Source organism: Acomys minous (assembly GCF_964271855.1).
Source record: "Acomys minous genome assembly, chromosome: 12".
NCBI lineage: Eukaryota > Metazoa > Chordata > Mammalia > Rodentia > Muridae > Acomys > Acomys minous.
The window spans coordinates 57,967,080-57,987,609 of record NC_140493.1 but is presented as its reverse complement, the minus strand read 5'-3'; the positions used below and the strand labels follow the sequence as shown (position 1 = coordinate 57,987,609).

The following is a 20,530-nucleotide window of genomic DNA, read 5'->3' as shown; positions in this document are numbered from 1 at the left end:
TTGAGATTTATTGTTTAAGGCTATAGTCATGAATTTTCCTCTGGGATGTATCCTATAAGTGATGATTGTTTGGAAAAAAAGTGCTAACCTTGAGGTTGGATATTTGGTTGATATAGTTAAATATAGCAAATATAGGTTAATATTATTCTTAGGGCATGTAGAAGTCTGTTAAATATAAATAATGTTACATTATTTATATTTAAATAATTATACATCTAATAATATTTTATTAACGTGTGTAGTCACATACACCTGTGTGCATGCTCATGTGTGCATCTGTATGACTACCAGAGGGATGTTCCTCCTTAGGCTTCGCTCACCTCACTTTGCCTCAGAGTTTCCCACTGGCTTGGAGCTTACAAAGTAAGCTGAGCTGGCTGGCCATGGTGTGCAAGGGATCCACCCGTCTTTACTTCCCAACCCTGGGATTACCACGTGCACGCATTTCTTTACCTGGATTGAATTCTGTGCGTTGAACTCAGGCTCACTTGATTGCAAATCAAGCATTTTAATCAATTGAACTATCTTTCCAACTCAGAATCTATACAATTTTTTGATCATTACTAATGAGAAAAAGCCCTTTCGCACATAAAATTAAGCCAGTATGCCAAGACCTAAGTCCAGTACGATGCTTGTTTGTCTGCTGCGAAGAAGCTTTAAAGCTTTACACAATCCAATACTTAAATTCTTGCTTTTGTTCCCTAGGATCTTGGAGTCCTATTCAGGAAATCCTTGCAATAATCTTGACGCGTTCTCTTGTTTTTTTCAACTGTTAGTTTCGAGTCTTTCATAAAGGTCCGTGATGCACTTTCAGCTGGTATTTATATCATTTGAGAGGTATGGGTTTAGCTTCGATCTCCATGTGACTGTCGCTTTGCTCAGCGCTGTGTGTCTGGTGGTTTGTCAGGAGTCGGCTGCTGTTGCGTTGGTTTACCTGAGCCTCCTGTTCCATGGGGTTACACGTCTTGTCTTACCAAGGACTTCTGCTCTCTGTACCCATAGTGCACTTGGAAATCAGACACTGCCATTGGTATTCTGACCTGGCCGCTTTGGTAAATTTTGAGTTTTATTTTGCTTATACTTAAATTTGTTTTTGTTTTGCTTTTTGTGAGTCTGCTTGTTTGCTAGCTTTCTAGTTTATGAGAAGGATTCCAGTGGGGTTTTCTTGGGATTTCATTGAATTTGCAGATTGGGATGGGGGAGCCACTGCTGTTTTATTAGTGCTAATTCTTACATAAACTTGGAAGATTTTCCATACACTAGATTGTCTTCAATTTTTTTTCTTTAATGTTCTGCATTTTTCACTGTAGCAACCTTTCGTTTACTTGATATTTTCATTCCTAGGTATTTTATTTTAATGTATTGGTGCTGTCGCAAATGGAATTCCTTTACTTTTTCTGTCTAAATGAGTTTGTCATTGTCATATAGAAAATTTTTCAAGTTCTCGGTTGATTTTGATTCTTGTTACATTGCAGGGTTTATCAGTCCTAAGAGTCCTCCTGATGGAGTCTTGAGGTGTTTTCACAGACAGTACCATGCCATGTGCAGATAGGGGTGGCTTGGCTTCCTCTCTTTGCTGTGTTCCACATCTTTCTCTTACCTAATTGTTCTGACTAAAATTTCACTGATATTTATTTGTTGTACTGAATAAGATTGGACACTCTTCTTCTTTCTTGCTTTTAGAGGAGATGCTCTCTTTCCCCTCATGACATTTGTTGCTCGCTGTGGGCTTGTTCCTAGAACATAGCCACAGTCACTTGTGTAGATGTTACCTTAGTTGCTGCCATCTGGCCGTGACCGACCTGCAGCCAAGTGGAAGTTTGCACACAAAGAATCTGCAATTCAGGACTGAAGAGAGCTCATTCAGTAAACCGCCTCCCCTGAGGGTCATTTCCATCCCAGGTTAAAAAGGAAAATAAAAGCCATAAATGATGCCCTGTGCTAGTATTCCTGTCACAGGAGAGTCAGGCAGATTGATCCCTAAGGCCCACTGGCCTGACAGCCTAGTCTAACAGGTGAATTCAGGACAATGAAAAATCCAGTCTCAAAAATGCAAGGTGTACAGTGTCTGCAAAAAGACTCCCGAGGATGTCCCTTGCTTGCACACACACACACACACACACACACACACACACACACACACACACACTCACTCATACAGGCTTAAGCATTCCACTATTGGTCCAAGTATACAAATACACATGTAGGCACACACACACACACACACATACACACACACACACACACACACACACACACACACACACACACAATGTAAATTATTATTGGCCCCTTATAGGAAAAGTTGGCCGTTCCAGTGATCAGAAGGAACTTAATGTAGCTGTCATGAAATTTTGCCATACAAAAAAACTTAATATTAAAACAGCTTATGTTTATGTGTATATATTTTATATCTATGTCTATGTGTGCTTAAATTTCCTTGTCAGTTGGTAATATTTGTAATTAATATTCTGTTTTCTATTGTGATAGCCACATGAAACCTTTTAAAAGAATCTTCACAAACAGTATTTAGCTAATAGTGTCTTTTCACTATATATAACATTTTTTCATCCAGGGATAATATTTTTTGTTCTTTTGCTGCTTGGAAATAAATGTTTTATGTCAGACTATTTCTTGAAGTATCAGCAATTTCACAGGTGTAGTTAATGGAGTGACAGTTATTATTTTTACTTGGTATACTTCATATCACAGGTATTCATATTTTAATATATTTTCAGTTTATTCTGCTTAAATATGAAGTCAGTTATACTATTATTAAAATATGACTATATTAATAGTTTATTGGCTACTTGCTGAATAATTGATGGGATAAAAAAAATAGAAGTGATACCAACACTTGGGAGCCTGAGACAGAAGTTTAGGATCAGCCTAAACGTGTCTCAAAACACAACATCAATTTGATGACATATTTAGAGTTCAAATCATTTAATTCTTTATGCATTCTTTTACCCAAGGCTTTGTTACTCTTTCTGGAAATTTGCATTCCCTTTTATCCTATCTAATCAGCAGAGCACAGTGACTTAAAGCACTGCTAATTACATTGCTATTTGTCAATCCCATGTACATTATAACTGTTATTGTTATTATTTTAATCAGGTAAGTATTAGATGCTTATTTTGATAGATATTTTTGTCTAGATGTCTTTACTTCAACTTTAAAGTTATGATCTTGAGCAAAGGGTATGTATTTGTGTGCTTACATTCCTGTCTACATACATAGTGCTTATAAATGTACATGGTAGCGTGTTACTGTAGCCACCCGTTGCGTCTATTAAGTTCATTTTATTCCTTTGTGTTTTTCTTTGTATATATTTATGAAATTTTTACTGTGCATACTTATGAAAATATGACCTTCTGGTGAATTCACTCTATAGAAATCATGTTCTTTTTTATAATTGTTAGGGTTTTCTAATTGAATTTTGTGTTTTAGTTTCAAAGATTTTAAAGACCCTCTTGCTATGTAAGATTGATTTATTTTGAGATGGTAACAATTACTGAGGACACTTATATTTTAAAATTAGGCTTATCATTAATTTTCTCACTTTTTAATATTCTATTCTTAGTTGATTTCAATAGTACATTGTACATTACCAGTATGATACCATCAAAAGTGTATTCCATTAAACTTTTTTCTTAATTTCAGTTTTAGGAATTTCAAAATCAGAAGTTGCTGATAACTAGACCTATAATGTATTCTAGGATGATTGCTTTAACACAAAGCTTAATTTTATGACAATAGTTTAAACATGAAGTTTTAAGTTGCATTGTAAACAGTTAGAAACCAGTTTCCAGCCAGTGAGCTTTACATGACGAATTAAAAGCCATGGCTCCTGTGCAAAATTTGCGTGCGATTATTCTTCTGGACACACACGTGCCCATAATTTTTATCTAGTTGTCTTCCCTTTTACTGCAAGTATATTTCATTCATATTCAAATTATTATATATATTTAATAGTTATATTTTGTTTACCAAAATGCATAGTTTAACTTAAAATAAAGACAATGCTACATTTTATTGATTTCTACTACTTTGAGTGAAAGTAGCTGATCAGCTTCACATTTCTTCTTTTATACATCCTAATTAGGATCCACTAAGAGTAAGAACTAAACATTAATTTTATGGGTTTTTTTCTACTTGATAGGTGCTATGGATATAGAGGAGAGAAATCGCCAAATGAAAATTAACAAATACAAACAGGTAGCCGGATCAGATCCCAGACTGGAACAAGATTACCATTCGAAGGCAAGACAATTTTCTTTTTAAAAGTTGTAAAATAGTCAATCATATGAAGCTGCTAGATTTTTTTAACCTACGGAATAAAGATGAGCCAGACACAAACATATAATGTAAGGGCCCAGTGATATTAAGTGCTAACATGTACCATGTGTTTGTGTGCCAGCTCTTAGGGATATACGTCTCCTCATTAGAAACACATTAGTATATAACATATAAAGTTAGAGGTCTAAAGACCAAAGCTTTTAGATTTGTTTCATTTTCTAAAATTTGCGTCCCTTCAAAACATGGAAATCTCCCATTATCATCCTGTGTGTTCTTTTAATGCATCTTTTTCTATTTTCTGTTCCTTACTTTGGTGTTTTAATGAAATCTGCTTTATTACTGAATTATTGGAGCAAACATATACTTAAGAGATTTTGTTAGTTCAAAAAGTATTTTAGCAAGTATATTTTTAAATTATCTATATGTTGAGTATTAATTTATTTATCTTACTCTACAGGACCTTTATATTTAAAGGCATTTTAGGGTCATATTACTGTATAAAATGAGTACTTTGTCTAATATGATCATTACATATCATATTTTCAATAATATCATTACTTTAGAAAAGAACTTAGTGAAAAACGAAAGCCAAGACAAATTAAGGGAAAGGTAGCTCCAGAGGCAAAGTTAATGAGCAAGATGTACAGCCAGCATGACATCCTACCGGGAGGGATGGCGGCTTCCCTGACGGGTGGGGCACTTGCCTAGAGTGTGAGCTGCCAGCGACACAATCGTTAGTGCCACTTATAAACAGATAAATCAAGCAAGCGAAGGCAGAAGCACAGCTGGTTGAATGAGTGGCGTCACCAAGTCCCCACTCGGATGCAGAGGCAGGAGGGTCTACAAAGAGTTCCAGGCCAGCCCTGGCTACACAGTGAGTCCTTGTTTCAAAAACTATAAATTAATTAATTAGTCTTCTAGAAGCAGTAACAATGGTTCTTATTGGAAATACCTGACAAGGTTCATTTCAGGGTTTTGGAGCAAAGAGTTGCTATAGGTTACAGCCCCCAAATTTTTATAACCTTTGACATGAAATATTTTAGGTTTGGTAAAACTGACATACTGATAAAAAGTAATTATACTGAACAAGATAACGTCAGAGTTTTCTAGGTATGATTCCAGAACACAGACATCCGCAGCACCAGGGACATTATAGAAATATAATTCCCTGGGTTTCTCACACCTGTGAAATCCCCACCAGGTGATTCTGGTATAGACATAAGTTTTAAAACCCATCCTTAGGTGATTCTGAAATTTAGTTTTTGTAGTGGAAAGAGTGCTCCAGAAGCCAGAGATGAACAATATTAAAAATTGAATTTTTTATTTTGAGAGTAAATTATCTTTCCCTTTGTAGGACCTCTTATGGAGTTTGGCTTAGCTACCAGTGCATAACAAAAATCTATAGCTCACTCCAAAATACAGTCTGGTCACTCAGCTACAGCCCCAGTTAGTTCCTAATGTGGAACTGTCTTTGCTTGGTGATGTATCTCCCAGCCATTCCTATGTTAACCTTTTTCTCTTAAAGGTCCAAAAACCTACAGAGAATTTTTTCCAATAAGGGTTACATTATTTTTAGTTTTCATATTAGTAGCTTTTCAGGTTGAACAAAAATGTAAGAGGCGTGTCTTCTCTTTATTTTTTATTAATTTACTCAGATTACAACTCAGTTGTTCTCCCATCACTCGTATCCTTCCATTCTCCTACCCTCCCACCCGCACCCTATTACCCTCCCTTAGGTCCATGTCCGAGGGGGATCTCCTCTCCCACTTTATGGTCGCAGGCTAACAAGTCTTATCTTGGTAGTCTGCCTATTCTTTCTTTGAATGCCACCAGGGCTCCCCACCAAGGAGACGCCATCAAATATGGGGCACCAGAGCTCATGTCAGAGTCAGTCCCTGCTCTCCACACAACTGTGGAGGATATCCTGTCCTTTGGCTAGATCAGAGTAGGGGTTCAGTGTCTACTACTTGTATTGTCCTTGGTTAGTGCAATAGTTTGAGCAGACCCAGCTGGGACCTGATCCACCCGTTACAGTGTTCTTGTAGGTTTCTAAGATCCTCTGGGTTTTTCTATTTCCCCATCTCCTATATTTCTCTTACCTAGAGTCCCAGTAGGATGTGCTCGCCTCGGGAGCACATATACTAAAATTGGAACGATACAGAGAAGATTAGCCTGGCCCCTGCGCAAACATGTCTTCCCTTTAACAAGAGGCACTGTGCTTTCAGTCTGTACTTAACCTGCTTTGGTTTTAAGTGTCACAGAAACTACTATTGAATTGTCTGTTTTAATATTTTTATGTCCTCACCCCAAACTTTTCTAATAAAGGAACTGCTAGGAAGTACTGACTATTAGGGAATCAATCCACTGTTATAAAATATAGAAAGTTAGATTTTCGTTAAAAAACATATAAACTTCAATAGTGTGTGGCAAAATATAGAAAGAGTTATCAATTGTTAGAAATAAAGAAAGATTAAATATTTTACTGTTTTAAGATAAAAATAGATTATCTATTCGTGGAAATGAAGATTAAATAATTTACAGTTCTGAAATATAAAACATTAGGTTATCTACTATTGTAAAATGAGAAAGATTAGGAAATGGTTAATAAAACAGAATTTTGGTCATGCGCTGTTACAGGAAAGCTAGGTGAGCTACCTTACAAACCATAAGAAAGTCATACAGATGAGTGCTGTGCACCCACTGCGTCATGGGAAGTGTTGCTTACAGCTAATCCAGTTTTTCAGGTTTGAGATAAGAGACACGAAGACCAAAGTTTAGACCTGTAAATCACATACTACACTTTGAGCAGGAATCCAGGAGTGTCTTTGATGGCGTTGCAAAGCTCTATGTCAAATTGTATCACATTTGACTAGTTTTTTAAAATCTCTAGAGTCCACCTTGTTAGTCTCTCTCTCACAATTTCTCAAGTCTTCCATATGGATAATTATAAATAACTCTTAATGTATAACAATAATAACAAGCCCTCCATGGGGCCTCTCCTTAAAGCATTCTGCTAAGCAAAAGTATTTCATTCTAGAGACATTTCATGTGTCTTCAGGGACTGGAGGTAGAAGGTGTTTTTAATTAGAATACGAGAGAGCATGTACGTGTGATTTCTAGTTAATCATGGATTTTCTCAGGGTTTTCCTCAAACAGGAATGTGGCCCTGCAGTCAGTGCGTTTCCATGCTGGGAACTTTCCCCATCTTGAATGTGATTCATCCCTTCCATTCTTGGCAATGATTTATTGATTACCTTATTTTTTTTCAAAATCAATATTCTCTTCATTGACTCAGAAACATGTAATTTGTCTACAACACTTATCAGCACAAATTATAGTTGACCTATGATAGATATAATGATAAATTAACATAGTCGTTCATAATTAAATATCAAAAAGCATTAGGAGTTATATAATATTTAAATATATAATGTTATTTTTAATTAGCTATATATAACATCTTATTTCAAAACAATCCAATACAATTTTTTTTTACTATTTCAACAGATAATAGCATACAACTCAGTAGCACAGAATTTATAAAAGACCTCAAAGATTACTTCTCTGTATTCCAAAGACATTTTCTGGAAATTTCTATCCCAAATCATCACTATGTTATCTTTTATTATATCATCTATACTGTAAGTTTATGATTTATCTACACACAAATAAAAAGCAACATGACTCATAAATTGTTTCAAATGTAGAACAAAACCCTATACTTCATTTAACCTATAATAAGCTATTCTGTTGTTCGGATTTGACAAGTTGGTCTAGAACTTGCTGTTTAAAAACAATTTTAAAAACCAGAAAAAGTTTGTATGTGCACTTCCCAGATATATCTTGTCACTTTTTTCATTCCTAGTTTGACTAAATATGCATTCACACATCTCATAAACATAAGAGTGACACATTCAATTAAATCCATTTAAATAAAATGTGGATGCCAATATAAATACATACTCAGATTTAAGTACAAATAAAACTAAAGTTGATGGAATCGTCGACTAAGTAATTATCTCAGATAATTTCAGACAAATTGTTTTTGCATATAGATTGCTATATTTTATTACAGCTAATTATTTTCTCAGCAGAGAAAGCACATATATTGATGTTCAGGACACAGGCAGTGCGGACATGAGCAAGAGGAGACGATTGAAGCTGGTTAGGAGCAACCAAATATGGATGTTTAGAAGTTGGTGTTTATGCCAACATTCTTGGAAGCTTGAGCAGCGCCCTACTGTGGCAGCAATTCTTCAGTGCAGTGTGGAGCCATGCAGGCTCCCCTGGGGTGGTTTGTGGGTGCCTTTAGTGCCTTAGCCTCTGTTTCTTGATCTGTTAACAGAGTCATGGGGGAAACTTCACAGGGCAATGTGGTGACAGCTATATGAAAAGGTTTATGGCTTTGCACTTAGTAAGTGTTCAGTAAATGACCCAGATGATGTTAGTTAGCTTCTGTTAATAGTAACATAATCAAATATAATCATAAGTGATGCAAAGGAATGCAGTGGGTCCACATAAAATTTGAAGAAGCAACTGAGCTACTGAAAGGACAAATAACCTTGTTTCCTGCATTCTGTAATAAAGAGATTCAGGCAACCAAAATCTAAAAAAAAAACAAATATAAAGGGTGAGAATTTATAATCCTTGAAAGTGACCTACAAACTATAAAAACAACTGTCACATGCGGTTAATGTTTACCAACGAAATTACTGAAATAAACTATACTGTTAAGGTTGACATTACATATGTGTAATATCTATAATTAACAATGTACACTTTTAAATACTTCTCTAGTTGTGAGACCCATAAACAAATCTGAAAACTGAAAGATTAAATTTATATATAGTTTAAAATGTAGATTAAATAGTCTTATACAAATTATTAAGGTATATAAAATGCATGAATTTTGGATATGATTTAGAGATGGGACATTGAATTTATATATGAGTTTTAGAGAAGTGACTGAAATAAAACGCTAAGGAAAATGTTTTTTCTTAAGCACAAAGTTTGGCATTCTGCGACAGGCAGTCCAGTGAGACTGAGCCAGGTCTTATTTCTGCTCCAGCTCCCAAGACAGTCTGGTAGTCTTGGAAACAAGCATCTTAGTGCCCTCAGCAATGCAGCTGCCTCTCAGGTCCCCTGGACTCACTGTGATGTTCCATTACTACCTTTCCCTCTCAATAGCAGTCTGTTGTTTCATAGCAAAAGTAGGGTTCAAATTTTATAGTTCTTTTTCTGCTTAGACCAGCTTCAGATGCAGCAAAAGGCCACACCTCGATTTTTTTCACTGTAGCACAGCTTTTCTGAAAACTTAATTTGCCTTTGTCAGTTTTTTTTCTAGTATTGTGCTCATTGAAAAAACAAAAACCCAAAACACAAACAAATAAAAACTCTTCATTAAGCAGATTCTATAACAAAATCCTAGCAAACTTCCAGAAACCAGCAGGGCTGGTGTGGGACCATAGGGAGGCACAGACGACTGGTCACAGTACTCGTATGAAGAGTTCCTGTGGCCAGACAAGCCTGTGTGCGGAGCTGTGGACGCCGCCACCCCAGAGCTGCCCCACAGCGGAGGGATGAGCAGGTGCTGTGGACACAGTAGAGACTGCTTCCTCGGTGCTCCTCCACCACACACACCCTCTATGTCTTTAACTAACTACCTTCTGGGTACGCTGCCCTCCCCTCTGTGGCTGGTCCTTACGAGTGCATCTGTGAAGGAGGCTAAGGCTGGCTCTCAGAGGCTAGACTGTTCACTACTAGAGCAGAGCTCAGAACTCAGGAAACACAGATGTCTACGCAGCCGTCCCGTCAAGCCCTGATAGAGAACGTCTCCACCCCATTGACAAAAGGACAAACACGTGAATATTGAGAACACAAAGAGTTGCCGTATTTTACAAATCTTTTTGTCTTATTTTTCCTTTTTTCAGTATTTTAAAAATAATATATATGAAGGCAGAGTTCCCATTTATCCTCACTATCCATCAGACTAGAATTTTCAGCCAACTAAAAATTTTCTGTGTGTATTTTTAACGTTTTTTTTCCTACCATCTGTGAAATAAATGGAAGTGATAAATATGTGTTACTGAGGAGAAGTCGTCATTGGGAATAGACCTGTTTCTGTTGATGTGAACCATCAATACCTACAGTAGCGGCCGCATAGTGGCTTACAGCGCTCCAGTTGCGGGAAGTCCAAGGCCTCTTTCTGGTGCCTACATATCCCAGGATGGCATACATGCACATACATACATGCAGGTGCACACACATACACATAAATACAAATGAGAAGCCTGACGCCTGCATGCAGTGTGAGGAGCTTGTTTTGTGACACTGTGGTAGTGCTCCTAGGACCTCTAACTGAAGCTGTGTTGTTTTGAACAGTTTGCTTGTTTTTGTTACTTTTTCTCTTTCTTCCTGTTTTCCTAACTATCTTTTAGTTTTTGTTAGCTCTGAAGTCACATTAAGGTATGGCTCCCTTATCTCATGCTAACACCCAGGCACACACTTGTTTTTCTCTCACTGTTTACTGATTTCTGCCTCCAGCCGTATAGTCACAATTAGTGGAGGAAGTATGAAAAGACTATTGTGTTAGGAAGAAATTGTTTGAAATGACTGAAACAGCAGCTTACATTTTTGTAGCACGGTATAAAAATGCCACCCAAATTGCAATTTCTTACTTTTTAGTAAATATAATGTTCCTAAAAATTAGCAAAGGAAAGAACTTTAAATGCAATTATATGTAGCTGCCTGCAGGTAGAAGGTCAGCCCCTGGGCAGTAGCTACAATTGTTAAAGCACAGTTTGTTCCTTCCTGCCCAAGAACACAGGGAGAAACAGTCTCCTTGTACCTCCAGAAAAAAATAAGAGAACAAATTATGCTTTCACATTTGCTCTTATCAATCCATCAGAAATGATGTTTTGCTAACAATTAGAATACTTTTAAGGAGTGACTGATGTAGACCGTAGAAAGGAAGGAAGTCTTGCTCAATATGATCAGGAATTATATGGAAAATAAAAAACAAATGCAATGAAATAGGGTTGCATCATCCCACGCAGCCTGATAGAGTGTTGCTGCAAAAGTACTGCAGACATTAACGTGTTTGTGCACAAGAACAGGTCTCTTGACTTTCCATGGATGGGTGAGGCGCTAATGAGCCGTACTCCTCTCTGGGGCACTATTAGCCGTTAAAGGCTGTGGAAGGAGAGGTGTATTTTCTTCAGTGGCATAGTCATTGGGAATAACTCCCACCCACTCTCTGCACAAACTCAGTGGGTCATACACAAAAATAATACGTGAACGAAGGCGGGGGGGGTACCTCTGGGAAGAATGGGTTCAGCAGGAGGACGGTGGGGTGAAAAGCTGGGCACAGGGCATGAAGATGACTAAAATTTATTATAGAGATGTATGGCACTGTCAGACAGTTTAAAAAGTGAGAAATACAAGCGGAAAGACTGTTGAAGATAACACATGAGAACACATGTGCCCTCTGAGCCAGCCGTGCACTGAGCACCTGCTGGTTATGAGTGTTCTGTTATGCGTACCGGACAGCTCCTGTTTCTCGTCTTTCCTATGAAATATGCACTTTTCAGACTGGGAAACATACTTAGCTTTGTAGTTCCTCTAGCTGTGGGCAATTTGATGTGGCCCTAGTGAGCTCTTAATATATGTGTTTTGTTTATTTGTATTTAATTTTTTTGTGAACAAACATGAACTATGGATTCTGAAGACAAGCTAAAATCTTATTTTCTCTTGTTATTCTCTCATACATTACACTCTGCCTGCAGTTCCGCTCCCTCCACTCTTCCCCGCCCTCTGCTCCCCCCTCCCCTCTGTTCCGGATCCACTGCTCTTCTGTTTCCCTTCAAAAAAGAAGCAGGCCCTCTGAGGGCTATCACCGAAGCACGGCAGAGCAGGTTACAAACCCTCATGCCTAGGCTGAATGAGGCACCTCAGGAGGAAGAACAGGCCAAAGAGGCAGAGATAGCTCTTTCCCCTCTGTGAGGAGTCCCACGGGAACGCCCAGCTAAGCAACCACAAGATATGTGCAGAGGACTTAGCTCTGACCCATACCCGGTCCTTGATTGTCACGTCAGTCTTTGTGACCCCTTAGGATCCTGTGGGTTGTGTTCTCCTGTCCTCGACCCCTTTGGCTCCTGTATCCCCACTTCTGAGGGGCTTTCCGGCCTTGCCAAGTGCTTGCCTGTGGTCTCTGCGTCTGCTTCTGTCTGTCGCTAGATGATCCAGTAATCAAGCTAAAATAGCATAAGCATGTCTTGAGAAAATTCTTGAAAGTAGTGACTCTTTAGCATTTTGTCCCAGTATAAGGATGAGATCTCCAGAAAACGGTACAGATATGTCATTATAGAAGATTTAAAAATAAACTTTTTAATGAGAATATGATTATGATTATTGATTTTCATTCAGAGTTACCGATAGGAGGAATACTAGAAGGTAATTTAGGGTTCTGATTTTGATTCTAGCACTTATATAAGAAAAATTGAGATAAATTATTTAATATTCTTTACACCATCAATTACTTTATATTCTATAAGTTGAGTATATATTGTACCTAAGAAGTACCTATACAATTACTACTTTGGAGTCAGCCATGCAAAGACCATGAGTTAATGGTTGACTTTTAAGAAATCTCATCAGTCATTAAATACATCATTTAATCTCATGGCCTAGTTTCCAAAATTAAGTTTGAAGTATAGTTTCTCTTAAAATAAACATGCTTTATTTATTTGAATTCTAAGTTTATTAGACATGTTCTCAGAAATCCTTAAGCCTATATAATTTAGGTACTTATTGATCTAGAGATTATTCCTACGTATGTAATGTTTAGCAATTATTTCTAAATATAAATATTTATAGATAAGTTTCAATAACACTTGAAAACCTTTAGTCAGTCAGTCATCTAGGGCACCATAGATTCGTCTACATGTATACTTTCAATTTAATGTGACAAATTATACTTTCAGTATACATATAGTTTTGATTTGTAATATAAAAGCCTTGTGAGGTAAGAGTTAACTGTAATTTTTATACATATTAGATCAAAATTAATCTGCTGGTGTTTTTCTAAACATCTCAAAATCTGGTTATTTCTATTTCATCACCTTCAAATTTTTAAAACGACATACCAGCCTGGTGATAATATAACCAAATCTTGAGATATGTCTCATATGAAAGAAGGAGCCTCTTTTGTGTGACAGTACCATGGAGGACAGTGTCACACTAGGAGTGCTCTGTGGGGTGACAGTACCATGGAGGACAGTATCACACTAGGACTGCTCTGTAGGGTGACAGTACCATGGAGGACAGTGTCACACTATGACAGCTCTGTGGGGTGACTGTACCATGGAGGAGAGTGTCACACTAGGACTGCTCTGTGGGGTGACAGTACCATGGAGGACAGTGTCACACTATGACAGCTCTGTGGGGTGACAGTACCATGAAGGAGAGTATCACACTATGACTGCTCTGTGGGGTGACAGTACCATGGAGGACAGTGTCACACCATGACAGCTCTGTGGGGTGACTGTACCATGGAGGACAGTGTCACACTAGGAGTGCTCTATGGGGTGACAGTCCGTGGAGGAGAGTGTCACACTAGGACTGCTCTGTGTGATTGTTATGTAGCACCAGGGCCTGCCTTCCTTGAGACCCCGGGTTTATGATCATCATGTGTGAGATAAGAATCAGTAAAAAAAAAAAAATAAGCCTTAAGTTAAACTTCATTTCAATGTATTGACTACAATCCATCAGCTCAATACAACTTTCTAAAAAGAAAAGAGCTCTTGGCTTTATGACTAAGCAGTTGAGGCCTTTTTCACAACCTGGATGAGAGCAGGCTGGAATTCTCCGGGTGCAGACATAACAGAAATATTACTTCTTAAGCTTCTGTCCATTTTTGTCCAACTGCAAATCACTTGAATTATAAAACAGCGCTTTCTGCTTGGTGAGATGGTTGAGCAGTTAAGTGCATTTGCCACCAAGGTCGAGGACCTGGTTTTTACCCGCATGCTGGAAAGAAAGATGTAACCCTTGCAGAGCCGTCCTCGGGCCTCTCTGACTGTGCATGTATGCACACGTGTGCCTCAGCAGCATTTCAGGTCTGCTCTCACAGTTCTACTTTTTGGTTATTTTAAGTCCGTATTTTCTTCAAATTTATTTTATTGTACTTGTAAGTCAAGTTATTTTAGTGCTGTCATTGTTTTCTGATTATATGCATCATTTCACATAAATTCTTTTCAAACAAGCAGAAAAGAGAGAACAATCTTTATTCTGAACACTATACCTGCCTGATACTTTAAACTGAAATTAATTCAGCTTGGTCTGTTTTTCTTAGTGTCCCTAAAAGAGATGTTATTTTACAAATATCTTAAATGAAGAGAAACTGAAAGGCCCTGATGTGACAAAGATAGTCTTGGTCATTTTGCTAATGACCAAAGAGTCGGTGCAGTAGTAGTCAGAGGAGTAGCAGATGAAGGAAAGAGGGAAGGGAGGGAGGGAGGAAGGAAGGAAGGAAGGAAGGAAGGAAGGAAGGAAGGAAGGAAGAAAGAGAGGGACGGTGGCATGGAAGGCAAAGGAGGAAAGAAACGAGAGAAGTATGCAAGCAAAAGCTTTCCAGCTAGCATCTCACAATCCAAGTAGGGAGCTGGATACACACAACTAATGTTCATACAGAACAGGCCATGCAATGTGTATAAAAGAAAGCCACTCAAAGGAATGATGACAAGAAAAACAGTCATCTGGCTTGGAAATTCTTGTCATTATATTTTGCACTGCATGAAGAGAAGGATATGTCAGATGCAGAGACGGCTTGAACGTCAGAAGCACTTGAGCACAGGATACATTTGCAGGACAGCAGTGAGTAGCTTATAACAAATTGGGGTGTGTTGTTATGATAAATAACTAAAAAGTTTGCTGGGCCAGATTATCAAGAACTTTCTGTCTTGCCATTGAGAATACCTAATAGCCTTTGTATGTTATTTTATGCTTATCTACATTACTTAAGTTATATGTAATATTTTAATTTTATATTATTTTAGCATATATTTTTAAACAACATCTTCTATACTGCTTTTCTAAATTTTTATAAAATTCAGAGTATTATAGATGTTGATGATTTTTAAGGCAGTCATTATTATGAGCAAATGTGTACATAAAAATGGGCAAGATTGGAAACAGGCAAGTCATGGCCAAACTCTGCCAGGACAGGGTAAGCAAGTCCTCAATACTTCCTGCCTCGCAAATATGTCTGTCAGATATATTGGGCCAGAAGGCTGAAGATGATGCTCCAATATTAGAGAGTGTTTTAGGTGACTGTCTAGGCAGTAAACTGTCTCTGTCATTTTCTCATTGTGGAAGCTGCTAACATGCATTTCCTGTCTACTCAGATAATTAAGTTTTATTCCTTCTCAAGTCTCTGATGGGGTTGAAGACCAGATAGTTTAGTTTTACAATTAATCTTAGTTGTTTAGGGGGTTAAGATGGTTTTTTAGGTCTAAATAGATGTCTTAAGTTAATAGAGATGAGATATGATAGATATTGACTTACATTCAGAATTTTAGACTCACCAAAATAGGAAAGATATTTTCTTCAAGCTTGCCAAATTCAAGTAGCCAAATCACTGTGAATGTAACGTTTATATAATTCCTGATTGTTTCAGGGTTCTTCCTACTCTATGTAGTTTATTTTATTTATGTGTAATAACATAAATATATATGTGAAAAAAGAAATATAATAAAAACATCAAAAATATAACTCTAATAAAATATTTAACATACTATTTAAAATTAAAGACAAGGAGCTCTGGGAGAGGCCACTGCTCTAAGCCAAGCCGACTTGGTTGCTGTTGGATCTAAGTGGTCACTGTGGAGACCTGGCCTACACCCCTCTTTCCTGTCACACAGAGGTTAAAAAGTGGTGGACCTTCTGCATTTCCAGTTTTTAATGCCATAAAATTTTCAGGTTATTATTTTGCCTTAATTTTCCCCCACACACGTGCCTTTGGACTCTGTTTCCTTACAAGGTACTGATTTTGAAAGAAGCCCCGCTTTCGACCCTGCTCATTTTGTTTCTTCTGTACCTGCCTGCTTCAGATTCGCAAAGTTGAGGTCCTGCCACTGATGCTCTCACATCTTTTTTTTTCTTTATAAATTCATTATTAGAAAATTTTATACATGTATGCAGTATATCTTGATCGCTTCTTTTTATTTTACTTTTTTATTGAACTTTTTTATTTTTTTACATACACATTTATATTATTACACATAAATACAATATATTACCTATAGCAAGAAGAACCATGACACAATCAGGAATTATATAGATGTTACATTCTTAGTGTTCTGGCTGTTTGTATTTGACAGCCTTGAAGAAGACATCTTTCCTGTCTAATAGCAACACTTCAGGTACTAGCGTGGCCCTTCGGACCTGCGATATGACTGACAAAGCTAATGTGTTAGAATGCTTCTTATCTTACTCAAGCATGTAAACATTCTCTAATTAATTACAACAATCAGGTAATGAGCCATATAATACTTAAAGATGGCCACAAAAGGCCAACTCTAAGGTTTTGTGGTTAGGCCAGGTTTCTTTATATTCCTTTTTAATATTTTAAGTTAGTATCCAGAGTATTAAATTTCATTGTAGCATATTCAAATTTTATTAGTTTTTAATCTTCCTACTACCATCTTTTTTTTTATCAGCCTTCACTTATTGTACACACACACACACACAGACGCATGCACGCGCACACACATGCGCATACACACACCTGCACACACACGCGCACACACATGCGCATACACACACCTGCACACACATGCGCACACACATGCGCATACACACACCTGCACACACACGCACACACCACAGCCTTCTTTTCCTCTCATGGTCCCACATGTCCTGCCCTTCCCAATTCCATCTTCAACCCTCTGCTTGCCCTCTCATGCACCTCTCTAGTTTCATGCTGGTTCTTAGTTCTACGCAGACCATTAGAAACTCCTGCCCTGAGCTTCTGGAGGAGCTGTCCCTCGTGCTGGTTGAGGAAGTGCCTTTGCCATGTCTGTGCCCTTCAGCTTGGACTGAAAGCTGGCTATTTCTCCTGCCTCTCTTGGCATCAATATGCATGGAATCGTTTACTAGTCAGGGTCTGTTCTCAAAAGGAACAGATGAGATGCCGTTCCAAGTGGAACAGGTTGTTCTTGTTAACATGGCTGAGGGTCTTCAGTGTCTGAAAAGGGCAGACTTCCAGTTCCAGAGTGAGGCAGAATGTTCACAGAAATTCACAGAAGAATAAAGGATAGAATATGAATCTAAGTTAGTATATAATGGCCTGTTATTAATATTCTAAGTAGACTATAGACTGATCCTATCATTAAATGTTTTCTATACATGGGTAGAATTTTTAAAATTACAATTATCATATATTGGGAAAGGGAAATAATAAATATATAATTTAATGTTGTCTGTAAACCATAAGAATTATTCACACTTTAATTAGTTATAATCAAAGATTATTTTTTATTGATTTGAAATTTTCCTTAGACTCAAATATAAGTGTAATTATAGATTAACAATTTACATAATGACTAAATGTGAATTAACAAGTCAGGTTGATTGTTATGTTTTTTCTTATTTGTTAGACCTAGCATTAGAAAATAATTTATGGAAGAGGTCTGTAGCTAGTTTCCAGGTTTTGTTTGAAGTTAGATCCAAGTGGTGGCCACAGATCAGGATCCTGATAGTGGACTTTGGTGTTGTCAAAGATGATGGCTGCTAATATCAAAATAAATACCAACTGAGTCAAGTGTTTTGGTTCCATTTGAAGCTCATATTCACCTGAGAAGTTAATATCTCTGTTGTTTTGATACAGACTCAAAGAAATCGATAGACTTCTTAAGATTATATGGCTACTTAAGTAGCAATGAACAGTTACATGAAGAATAGTTAAATACATACCCATGAGCGTTGTAATATGTTGCCTCTTATAATCAAAATTAGATGACTGCATTTTGATTTTCTTTATATTGTTGTTTATAGAATATGTCTCTAGATGATGTGAGAAAAAAATTTTCAGAAACATATTTAGAAATAGTTTGTTATTTGGTGTCTTAGTTAAGGTTTCTGTTGCTATGAAAAACACCATGAACAAACACAGTTTGGAGAGAAGTTGTTTCATCTTACAACTTTCTGCTCATACTCCACCACTGAAGGCAGTCAAGGGAGGAACCTGGAGGCAGGAACTGATGCACAGGCCATGGAGAAGTGACCTGCTCTTGTGGCTTGCTCAGCCTGCTTTGGTACAGCACCCAGGACAACCCCTGAAGTGTTTACACCACCTACAGTGTGCTGGGCCCTCCTACAGCAATCAGCAATCAGCCAAATGCCCTACAGGTTAGTTGGGCAGGGAGATTTTTGTAACTGAGGTTCCCTCTTCTAAAATGACTTTAACTTGTGTGAAGTTGACAAAAAGCTAGCCAGCACAGTTGGTCAGGTTGGCATTCTGCTATTATTCCAGCAACAGCTAAACGTGACAAAAATTTTGTCCTTTTTTCATATGACATGAAGTACAAACAGCAATCCAGGGCAAGGATTACTACGCACAGAGCTTTCACTCACGGAGCTGCTATTGCACTATTGCGCCAATATTAATTTCAGCCAAAGAAGAAGGAAATTTCCAGAGCCGTCCCCACAGAGGCGGCCCATTATCAACAGAAACACAGTGGCTTTCTCCTCCTCCATCCTCTGGCTTCCTGCCCATGTATTAGTGGTCATACTGTTCTCATTCCCACCCTAGCCATAAGGAAGCCTATGACAGTGATGTTGTGTTTTGCTGTTGTCATCAAAATAAAGCTAGATTGCTTTAGCCAAGAAAGGACGAGGAACCATGTTGGATGGGTGTTCAGCAGTATTGGCCACAAGTAAATAGCCATTAAGTATTCACCAGTACAAAAAAGCAAGAACGTAGCTGTTACTCCCAAGAGGCTAAGTATTGAGGTGATATTGGTGTCTCTTAAATGAGCAACCAATATTTCTTGATAATCAAAGTGGAGAATATTGGGGAAGCCGAAGGTAATCCACAGCTACCTGTTTTGAAATTTAGTTGGATTTTGTGCCTCTTAGCTAGCACAAAGATTGTGACATACAGAAAGGGCTGTTTTGAATAAAAAGAGGATAAACTTGGTTTTGGCTATATTGACTGTACATGAAAAACCACAAGTGAGAGCTATCCTATTAGTGTGTACAAATGTGATTCAAAAGTTTGAGAGCGTGGCCAGGGCACAAGATAAAGATCCATCAGTGGTCATTAATCCATAAATGATGAACTAGGACATCCATGGCATAATATGTATGATGAAGAGGATTTAGATGCAAACTTTGGATAAATGTATCAAATAACGATAAGGAAAGTGAAGCCAGGAAGAGAACATGTTGAGGGGGAGCAGTCTAGGGAGTAGGGGAGAAACTACAGACGACGTTTCCTGAGAAGCCTTCCAAGACGTTCAGGAAGAGAAGGAGAGGGTGAGAAGAAGCCACTGACTTGCAGGCAGGTACTACCTTGTTTGAAGAGCAGTTTCCTAAGTGGGTCATGGCATGGTTGCATTATTCTTGCTGCTAAGGAATAGAACGGTAGATTCCTTTATTAATGCAAAAGCATGAGCTCTACCGAAAGCGCAGCTCGCTAAGCCTGGCATTTCTCTTTAGAAACAGGCTTAGTTCCTGCTTCTGGGAAATTAACAGAAAGAAGTAAAATACATCTGCACCATGCATGAGCTGGCTGAACCGATTACGGAGTTCCCACAGAGCCAGGCCTTTAGGAAAGCCAGAATTACCTACTGGCAACAGTTCTTCCTTTACAAGGCCTGCAGGAAAAGTGATTTACTCAGTAATTTTTCTTCAGACCAAGTGATTATAGCTGGGCTCCTGAATAGGTACTGGGCTGCATGCTATCTTTTGGATTATGGCTTTACCTCATGCTGCTGTTGCTAGTTATGCTCCAGAGATTTCCTTGGATTAGTGTATTGCAGATGTTTTATTGGCCTTTACTTGTCTCCTAGGCCTCTTGGTAAATCCTGCAAACAGTGCTCATATTTTTAATCTCCATCCCTACTATTGTGCCCAACTCTGCATACAGTGACCACATGATGAGTTAAATCAGCCACAATTTGTATTGGTTTTTTGTTTGTTTTGTTCATTTTATTTTGTTTTGAGGTACTAA

General features: G+C 37.8%; 1 protein-coding gene across 45 annotated transcripts in view; it reads left to right on the top strand.

The window, feature by feature from the left end:
* The window catches only part of RIMS2 (regulating synaptic membrane exocytosis 2), a 458,924-nt gene that overhangs the window by 328,395 nt on the left and 109,999 nt on the right, over nt 1–20,530 (top strand). For 26 of the 45 annotated variants that reach the window (XM_084751276.1, XM_084751247.1, XM_084751282.1 and 23 more), the window contains one exon: nt 4,163–4,263. The exons of 17 other annotated variants lie outside the window; for them this stretch is intronic. In XM_084751276.1, the coding sequence (XP_084607402.1) occupies nt 4,163–4,263 (101 nt within the window). Of the gene's footprint in view, nt 1–770; nt 838–4,162; nt 4,264–20,530 lie in introns of those variants that run through there. 2 more of the 45 variants (XM_084751271.1, XM_084751272.1) reach the window with 2 other exon arrangements.